The 10270-nt window shown below is 41.6% G+C and overlaps 1 protein-coding gene across 2 annotated transcripts; it reads right to left on the bottom strand.

Moving 5' to 3' along the window:
* On the bottom strand, positions 1-7600 carry eef2kmt (eukaryotic elongation factor 2 lysine methyltransferase). 2 transcript variants are annotated; one of them, XM_083780187.1, is made up of 8 exons: positions 7443-7600; positions 7183-7245; positions 3847-3927; positions 2925-3026; positions 1566-1699; positions 1136-1380; positions 192-341; positions 1-113 (listed from the first exon to the last, which is right to left on the bottom strand). In XM_083780187.1, the coding sequence occupies exons 1-8, from the start codon at positions 7563-7565 to the stop codon at positions 13-15; spliced, it is 999 nt and encodes a 332-aa protein (XP_083636313.1). In that variant the 5' UTR covers positions 7566-7600; the 3' UTR covers positions 1-12. The 2 variants fall into 2 exon arrangements, with proteins under 2 accessions (XP_083636313.1, XP_083636314.1); XM_083780188.1 differs by lacking the exon at positions 1-113 and having other exon boundaries at positions 192-545.
* Between the last annotated feature and the right edge of the window lie 2670 nt (positions 7601-10270).

The raw sequence follows: 10270 nt of genomic DNA, 5'->3' as shown, positions 1-10270 counted from the left end.
GTGTATTGTTTGTCATATGTACAGTTTGATCATCTCTATAGCAGACACTCTGTTGTAAGGAAAGACGTGGCTGACCGGACCCGTCAGGACATCGTAGCGAATTCCCATGTTTTCTGTGCAATGGAAATAAAAATATATCAGTGCATTTGCACACACAAGAGTTAAATAAACATTTCACAGCATTCCCATACCAAGCTGATGCTTGAAGCAGTTGTATGTGTCGGGGTTTCGTATGGTGGAGGTGACGAGGACATCGGGGGGGCTCTCAGGAGACGAGCATCGCAGAATCTTGGACAGCAGTTTCACCAGACAGCCTATGATGTCAGGGTCATACACTACGTCTGAAACCAGGGAAGAGACCACCCTTCTTTAAAATGAAGGGCTTTGTTTTCATGTATTTACTTAAACATTTCACCTGCCAGTGTATCTTGTTCTGCATCTGTCCATTCCTGACGTATGGCTGATAATGTGAATTTAATTTTTTATTTTATTCTTTATTTACCCAGGGAAGTAGCTGAGCACAGGTGCTCATTTTCAGCAACGCCCTGCACATAGAAACACACAGACAGACACACACGCACACACATACATTAAAACCTGGGAGCTGACCAGTACAACCACAGTCTTATACTGTTGGCCACTTAGCAGCTCCAGGGGGAGCATTTGGGGGTTCAGTGCCTTGCTCAAGGGCACTTCAGCGGTGTTGGGTGAGTGATGACAATCACTTCGGCAACCTTTCGGCAACAAGGGCGCTCCTCTAACCCTTAGGCCACCGCTGCCCTTAAAATGTGATTTTGACCTTAGATGGTGACCTTGACCCCTGGGCGTGGTTGTACAAGGTCTGGGTATGTGCATTTTATTATGGTTTAAAAATACTTAAATTGTGCTGCACACGTTGTATGGAATATTCTTAAGGTTATTCTTTTGCCCTTGCTTTTTTAGGAACCTCAAGAACTGGTATGACGGCATGACTCAGAGTTACAGTGCCATTTGATTCCAAACAATCATTCATTTAAGTGGAGACCCCCTAGAACCCCCACCCATAGGGGTCCCCACTATGTACACCACATGTATGTACGTGCTACAGTGCGAACAGACTGCTGAACCGCAGAACTAGGCCAAGATGAAACGTCACCTGTAGCGATGACGGTGTTCGCGCCTATCTCTCTGAGCTGCTCCTCCGTTGCCGTTGCCCAGTCCAGGTCTTCCACACAGACGCTGGGAGACGTCTGGCTGGCCAGGCCGTTGAGCTGGACGTTGTCCCTCAGCCTCTGCAGCACGCTGGGGTGACAGTCACTGAACACGTACCTGGAGGGACCGCACGTGCGACACACAGTGATCCCCGTCAAGCCCACGCCACTGCCCAGTTCCAGCACCGTCCTGTAGCAAAGGAACACACGCACACACACACACACTAGCAGATCTACAAACCAAGGTCACATTGAAATAAGTGGTTACATTTTGTACGTTTGAGTCATGGGGACATTTCTCTTTTTGGGTGTGGAGGTGAAGACATTTGGAGGCCTCTGCAACTAGTAGAGGGCCACGAAAGGATAATTAATTACCTGCCGTTGAAGAGCTGCTGGTTGTCCAGGGCCCACTCTGCCAGGTAGAGAGCAGCCTCCCACGTTACCAGACCTGTGGTACCCTCTGAGATGACAGCCACGCTCTCTAGAAGACTGATGGCATCTCCACATGGCTGGGTAGGACACATCCAGGCATTACCATGTATTTAGGATAGTGCTTCTCAAAGAATTTAATGTCATGGTGGACCTCCAGTTTTGCATGCATTATTCCATACATACTGCAACTCTTACTTTGAGTACACAAATGGAAGCAAATGGACCCCAATTTGAGACCCACTGATTTAGATCATTTTGTTCACTGGCACAGATGTACTGTATGCAGGAAGTAAACAAAAAACCCCACAACTGAACATTTTTAAATACCAATCTGTGATTTGTGAAATGTGTCTCACACTAGCGCTTTGTTTCCTAAACAAAATATGTACATTTTTGGTATTATCATTAAACCCATGTTCCTGCTGTTATACATCCAGCCAATCAGTTGAAGAAATCGCGGATTGAGGCTTTATTCTTTGCTTTCATTGACCTAGACTATTAGGGTTTAAATGGCAGATGCTTCTGCACAGTGCACACGTATTATATTGCTAGTTTGACCAATTCAAATATATTTTAAAATAACTTTAACATCTATTATTACTGTAGGGCTTGACTTTTGATTAGTTAGGCTCATGCCTGCCATTTATACTTGGTTGTGTTGCATACCGGAAATACCAAATCTACAAGACCACAGCAGGTTGCAGTGTAACGTGAGCGTTTTGAATGAGACCTTCACTGTTTTTTTGTTTTTTTTTAAGATATTTCTTTTGCGGCTTACGCCTTTTATTGGTTTTTTGAAGGGACAGACAGTAGGCTGACAGGAAACGGGAGAGAGATGGGGGAAGACATGCAGTAAAGGCCGTGTCAGGCTCGGGAGTCGAACCCGCGGCACACTGCGACTGGATTACCATTCGGGTGCCCAGACGGTTACGCCACCGTCTGGGCGAGACCTTCACTGTTATTTCATTATGTTTTCTGTAATGTAATGTAGCATCAATGAGTATATCTATACCCTATGTGCATGCATGAAATATACAGTAAATAAAATGTAGGTCTACCCATTCAGTAGGAGGACAATATCAGTCATCAGAATGGATGGAGTTTGAAGTTGAATGGGCTTATACAGGAGGGGGTTGTGTGTGATCAAATGAATAGCAAATATATTGAATCAAGCAACTCAAAAAGCCAGAGTTGACAAAAAAATGACCAGGCAGAACACAGAAGTGTTTTAAAATAAAGTTCCCTGTTAACACTTTACCAGCAAACAGTGTGGTAAGGTTGTAAGTGTAGCATATTTGATACCAATAAATAACTTTTGTAGCACTCTGTTCCCTCCTCTGTCCCCAGAACGTCTCCTAAAGCATCATACAGCTCATCCAACGGCTCTGACTCTGCAGCCTCATGCTGTGGACAAAAGATGAGTGAATGTTACTGAAATACAACAGACTAACCGTTATTTCATAATAAAATAATATGAACACATAAAGATTTATTTGATTAGAAGGATTTAATTCCAGAAGTGGGAAATCGATAGCTCTTTAAAGATAGAATCCTTAACTTGTATGTCCTTCCTGGGAATTCAAACCAGGGCTCCCAATGCAGCATGAAAGACCAAATGTCTATCACTCTAAAGCTCAAGTTTTAAGGTCAACCACACCAATGCAACTCCTTGAGTTGCAAGGAGTTGCATTGGTGTGCTTAACCTATAAACGGTTTTGTTGCAAGGAGTTGCAACTGGTGTGGTTAAGGGGCAATCCCAAAAAGGTAAGATATTGTGCTTCAGGCAGGCCTACTTGTCAACCGGGTGGGTGTCCTACTCGACACCAGGGTCTAAATGTCTCAGTGGAAGAGTAAAAGAGAGAGACTACCTCTAACTAAAGGATGACATATATTTCAGCAGGTCACGGGATTCCTCCTTTTTTGTATTTGGGGTGTCGGTATCCTGGATGCCGACATCCCAAATACAAAAAAAAAGGTATTCAGGGTTCCGAAAGGGGCTAACAGTAACTGTGATTCTGTGTGCCAATGCGGTGCAACCTGTGCATTGTCATTACCTGATTTATCGGGCCTACTGATGTACATATTAGTTCCAACTACTTACTAGTCTGTAACAATGAGAGTGCACAAACAGAACCAAGTAGACATTTGTACACTCTCAGATTCAATTAATCCTTGGGATCAGTCAGTGTGTAGATGGTGCGGGAGACATGACGTTGGTGCCAACCTTTTTGATGAGCTCGGTGAGAAACAGCCTCCTGTACTTGACTGCCGGAGGGTGCTTTTTACACAGAGGGTGCAGACATGTCTGTCAAGATGGTGGGACAGTGGGTTAGAAAAGGGGGGTGTGGGGGATCACAATTCTTCCAAGATTTTTCCAAATGATTCAAAATCAGTCAAAGTATTTACATGGTTAACTAGAACTGCACTCTGTCGAGTGCATACTTGCTTGTTGCACACTAGTAGGCCATAAATGGCCAACTAGTGCGCAAGCAGAGCGCGCAAGTACTTTTGACCGTTGTAGGTGTAACTATTTGTTACCTACCTACTTTATGCATATAAACACCTAGTATTATTAAGTATGGTATCTATATAAGAAATACAGTTTTATCGATGTAGATATATTCTGGATCCCTTTTTAGTTTTTTAAAGAAAAATAAATCATTGATATGTGATGAAAAAAAAAGGTATATAATTTGAATTAAAATATGTTATACAGTATAATTATTCTGTAAAGGGTGGAATCTCAATATCTCTGTGAAGGAACGTTTGAAATGTCTAATTATTAGGTGTAACTATTTGCTACCTATCTACTTTATGCATGTAAACACCTAGTATTATGAAGTATGGTTCAAGTTTCTATCTTTATTTTCAAAGAAAAATAAATCATTGATATGTGATGAAAAAAAAAGTATATAAACGGAATTAAAATATATTATACAGTATAATTATTGTATTACTTATTGTAAATTGTCAATTGTTTTAAATGTATTTCATGTTGGACTATAGTGATATTAATACTAAATCATGATCAGAGTAATATGTGTCTCTAACTTCAATTTCTGTAATAATACTTTCACATTTGTTAAAATATACATGATCTAAAATACTTCCGTAATCTGTAGTTGGATTTGTATTTAATTGTTTGCACACTACACTAACGTTAACATTTATGGTTAACTTTTTGACACTTGTTACTTTTATACACCCCAGAAACATAATGTTGTATTACTTACGTCATCATTGAGAGCAGTTATACAATAGCAAATTGTGCCTGATCTGTCTGATATACTATATGGAGTATGTAGTTGTAAGTTGATTAGTGGTATACTGTCGTTACTTTGCGCCAAAAACCGTGACAGATTACACAAATGACCATATTTCTTACGTCATTATTGAGAGCTAGTCATACATATACACACCACATACTCTGGTCCCAGCAGATCAGGCACAATTTGCTATTTTATTTTTTACTGATTATGTATGTAGTATACGTATGACTAGCTCTAAATGATGACGTAAGACATACATATACATATATATATTATATAGAGTGTGTAGTTGTAAGTTGATTAGCGGTATACTGTGGTTACTTTGCGCCAAAAACCGTGACAGCCGTCCCGCCATTTGATGTTTATGCAAGAAAACAGCAAATCTGTGCCTGGTTTGCTGGGACCAGATTACACAAATGACCATATTTCTTACGTCATCATTGAGAGCTAGTCATACATATACACAACACGTACTCTGGTCCCAGCAGATCAGGCACAATTTGCTATTTTATTTTATACTGATTATGTATATAGTATACGTATGACTAGCTCTAAATGATGACGTAAGAAATATGGTCATTTGTGGTCGTTTGGTCCCAGCAAAACAGGCACAGATTTGATGTTTTTCTGCATAAACATCGAATGGCGGGACAGCTTCACGGCGGAAGAGACCGGGCGAAATCATTACTTGCGCGCTCTGCTTGCGCAAGTAATTAGTCTGGTTGCCCAGACTATAGTTATTGTCACACTTTATTATTATTATTCTGCTGTGATTGGCCAAGCTTTGCATAACGTTTGTAGTAGCTAATTGGCTGTTGTTGGTTACATAACCAATCTATGTTTTACAATAGTTTATAAAGGGGTAACGTGACATTGTAATTGGTTGACAATATTAGTGGGAGGGGCCTATGTATGCAACTGTGGCACATTTTTCAAAATTGCGACTTTTCTAGTTCTAACCACTGTCTATAGTCTATAGACAGTGGTACAGTATAGACTCTATACTGTAGGTAGAGAGAGTGAAAAACCTATGATCCAATTAGTCATTTACATTTTTATATACAGTATTGTCTCATGAGTCATTGGGATAACTTCTAGCCAGTGAAATATAAGTGGGAAAAAATTAGGTTCCTCATTTTACTGGCGACCCCCTGGAACCCCCTTATTACCCATATGGGTCCCTGACGTCATTTTGGTCAGTCCTCCAAAATTGAAATGTTAATTATGAAATGAGTGGGCAAAACCATACCTATATTAAATTGTTTATAGGATCAATATAAGTAAATGAATTGTTTCAGATTACTATGAAAACCTGAAAAACCTGTCGCTCCGTCGTCAATCATGCCTGCCCTCCATATATGGTTGTCAGTCCATCACGCATCATGACACGTCATGCCACTATATCCATCACGCCTCGTGACATGTCATGCCACCATATATGGCCGTCAGTCCATCTAGCCTCGTTACACGCTCCATATATGGCCGTCTCCATATATGAAGGTCACGACACTGACCTTATCAAACCCTGGATATCCATACATGGAGAAGACTGGATCATCACCTAGCTCTACATACTGTATATGGAGCCAGCCAGCAACTCTACATCTGACCTCAAACCTCAAACCCTTAGATTTCCATATAGGAATGTTCTGACATTCCATATGTTGATCCCTCCCCCACCCGTCCTTCCTCTTCAAGGTCTTCTTTTTGACTGGTGCACCGATACCTGTCCATTCAAACTCTAGACGAGTCCCCTCCAAAGTTATTAGTCAGCCACACCCGGCAGCCATCGAAAACTAGATAAACTGGGAAAGTTTCATGGTGATAACAATTTAATATAGGTATGGTTTTGATTAACGTTCCAATTTTGGAGCTCTGTCTCATGGACTAAGAACCAAAAAGAACTGAACAGGGTTCACAACCGGTGGAAAGGGGGCCTTTGAGAACCACTGGGTACCCACTACCCACAGGGAACACGTTAAAAACACACAAGACAAAACATAAACTGAGCCTGTTTGCGGTTGATTGATTGATTGAAGTATTTATTAACAGATTGGAGAGTTACAGTACATTTCAAGCACAACTCAATACAAAAAATCTGTAAACTGTGTGGACCACACCATAAAGCATTACACTTTACAATAGGGTTGACCAATCAATTCATCATAACATTTAGAGACGTACAAATATGCACTACTAACAGGAAATCATCATAGGAGGTAAAAAGGGGGGGGGGGGGGGGGGATAATATACAGTGAGGGGGAAAGAGGTGGGGGGAACGGGTGGGTTACCTGTTTCAGGATGTCTGAAATCAATTCGGACGATTTGTCACTTTCGATCTCTCCGTCAAGGAACTGTAAACATGGATATGATGAATGATCAGATCAGTCATCAGTGAGTGGTGCAGTGAAGATGTGATCAGTGTAGCCCAAACATTTAGATTCTCGTAGAGGTTTTTGTCAGAATCGAAAAAAAACCTCTACGAGAATCTAAATGTTTGGGCTATGATCAGTGATGTGATGACTGATGTGATGACGGGTAGCCAACTTACAGTCCATGGAAATGTGGGTAAACGGCTCATTGCAAAGAAAGCCACCTGGAAGCCGTGCAGAATGTCGGTCCTGTTCCTCATACTACACGGTTTGGATTGATCGTCTGAGTGAAGGCTGCTCATTTTCACACCGTTTTCTTCTTCAGGAGAACTGAACATGTGATTTCTTTGGTCACATTGTTTACGTCCTCGCTACCCATAAATCCTTTCGTCGTCTACTAGGCCTTGTGGTTATTGTAGTTTTTTCTCCTCCGTGGACCGTGGCGTGTGTGAACTTGAAGGCTGGGAAGCGCAGTGTGTGTGTGTGTGTGTGTGTGTGTGTGTGTGTGTGTGTGTGTGTGTGTGTGTGTGTGTGTGTGTGTGACTGTGTGTGTGTGTGTGTGTGTGTGTGTGTGTGTGTGTGTGTGTGTGTGTGTGTGTGTGTGTGTGTGTGTTTTGATTGATTGATTGATTGATTGATTGATTGAAATATTTATTAACAGTTTGTAGAATTTACAGTACATTTTAAGCACAAACTCAATACAAAGACTGTCAACTGTGAGTGGACGACCCAATTAAGCATTACACTTGTTTACAACAGGGTCCACATTGTTCAATTCATCAAAACATTTAAAGACATACAAACATTTAGAGACATACAAATAGACATTTCTATGTAGCTAAAGAACAGAACAGGAATTCATCATATGGGAAGCAAAAAAGGGAAAAGATACAATATACAGTGAGGGAAAATGGGGTGGGAGGGTGGGGGGGATTCAGATTTTACAGAGGCCAGTTTCGAATTGCAGCCATCCGTAGGTGCCCTTTGAGAGCGGTTTTGAAGGAGTCAAGGGATTCACATGTCTTAATGACTGTTGGTAGGGCGTTCCACATTTTGGTGGCATAGGAGCGAAAATAATTTAGTCCCTTGTTTGTGCCGAATCTGGGTTGTACATGGTTTGTTGCACTCCCTCTGGTGTTATGGGTGTGGACTTCGTTTACATTAAGGAAGTATTTAGACAGGTACATGGGTATCTTACTATCTTAGTGGTGTATCGAATCTTGTGGACCAGACCCATTGCAAGATGCTGTACTCTGTCGACGACCCTAAGCCATCCCAGCCTGTCAAAGTGGGCAGGGGTGAGGTGGGTTAGGGGGGTGAGGCCAAGTAGGAGCCTGACCAGTTTGTGTGTGTGTGTGTGTGTGTGTGTGTGTGTGTGTGTGTGTGTGTGTGTGTGTGTGTGTGTGTGTGTGTCTGTGTGTGTGTGTGTGTGTGTGTGTGTGTGTGTGTGTGTGTGTGTGTGGGTGTGTGTGTGTGTGCATGTGTGTGTGTGTGTGTGTGTGTGTGTGTGTGTGTGTGTGTGTGTGTGTGTGTGTGTGTGTGTGTGTGTGTGTGTGTGTGTGTGTGTGTGTGTTTGTGTGCGTGCGTGCGTGCGTGCGTGTGTGTGTGTGTGTGTGTGGTGTGTGACCGTGTGAGTGTGTGTGTGTGTGTGTGTGTGAGACGCAACTTGGCCTGTTGTAGCGCCACCATGAGGCTGATTTGAAAAGTGGATATGCACGGCTTGGGATATCCGTGGATACACTGCCATGTCTTCCTTCTCAGAATGCATTTCTTTCATGTGGATTCCAAGGGATTCGATTTCCCAAAAGTTGCGTAACTGATCTGACAGTGCCTGTTATAACCTGTCCTGTTCACAACTGCTATTGCATACTTTAGAGTGAGCTGGTTTGCACAAAACAAACAAAATAAACTTTAAACAAAACGAAACCAAATAACCAAAATAACAGGACAAAAACAGCAGAGGTAAAGAGCTCCTCATAATAAAACAAAAGGACAATATTAATAACCATTGACCAATACTACTTAAAGCATACAAATACAATAGGCAGCGATGTCTAGGAAAGCTCAGCATTAGTTTTTCACAAAAAAACACTCCTTGCGGGCTAGAACGGCCATAGCCATCCATCATCACAAATGTATCTGATTCTGATGTCAGGACATTTGGGCAAGTGCTATGGCTGTTTTTAGCCCAATGAGTTCATCAGGGCATACTACTACTTGCCCTGATGAATACTTGGCTTATTTTAACTTTTCTAAATAAAGTACATTTATTTGTATCCACCCTCTCCTCATTTTACCGTTTGAGTGCTCGGATCGCCGCCTTTTCTTTAGTATTCCATGATCCTTACTTACATTATTTTTTTGCATCTCATCGAGCACCTGGTTGATTTTCTTTTATGATATTGAACATTCACAATAATATATAATTGAAACAATAGATTACAATGGCTGTTTTGTCACATTTGAACATCTAATTACATTACACATTAAAATCTTCAGAGTTCAATTATTTATTCTTAATTAATCAATAGTTATATTTGTGCTCTCAGTTAAATGAACACTGAACAGCCCGCGCTTTTCTTGCTGTGTCATTAGAGAACAGATAAGTTATTTACAGTTTGGCCAACTCCTCATTCATTCACCACAGACCTCTGATAGCAGCGCTACTGCAGCGTTGGTAAGTAGTGAAATAACTTCACTGGGAACAATACATATTTCCAATTTTTCCATATCCATAAATCTATCAACCGTTAAGATGAAAGAATGGTAATGACTTAATGCAGTTATTAATTAGCAGGTTTAACAGATTATTGCATATATTGGAGAGAGAGAGAGAGAGAGAGAGAGAGAGAGAGAGAGAGAGAGAGAGAGAGAGAGAGAGAGAGAGAGAGAGAGAGAGAGAGAGAGAGAGAGAGAGAGAGAGAGAGAGAGAGAGAGGGAGGGCTTGGCTGGGAGAGGGGGTGGGTTGTGAGGGGGGGGACGTGCATCATTCTGAACAACTGCACCG

Source organism: Protomyctophum parallelum (assembly GCF_964188405.1).
Source record: "Protomyctophum parallelum genome assembly, chromosome: 13".
NCBI classification, from domain to species: domain Eukaryota; kingdom Metazoa; phylum Chordata; class Actinopteri; order Myctophiformes; family Myctophidae; genus Protomyctophum; species Protomyctophum parallelum.
The sequence above is the reverse complement of the archived record's forward strand: the minus strand, read 5'-3'. Positions and strand labels throughout refer to the sequence as shown.

Bases quoted from the DNA above. Each gene is read 5' to 3' on its own strand.
- eef2kmt (XM_083780187.1), bottom strand. From the start codon at position 7,565: ATGAGCAGCCTTCACTCAGACGATCAATCCAAACCGTGTAGTATGAGG. The intron at 3,928-7,182 runs GTAACCCACCCG...CCATCTTGACAG, and splicing joins TTTCAGACATCCTGAAACAG to ACATGTCTGCACCCTCTGTG. The intron at 1,381-1,565 runs GTAATTAATTAT...CCTTTGCTACAG, and splicing joins CAGCAGCTCTTCAACGGCAG to GACGGTGCTGGAACTGGGCA.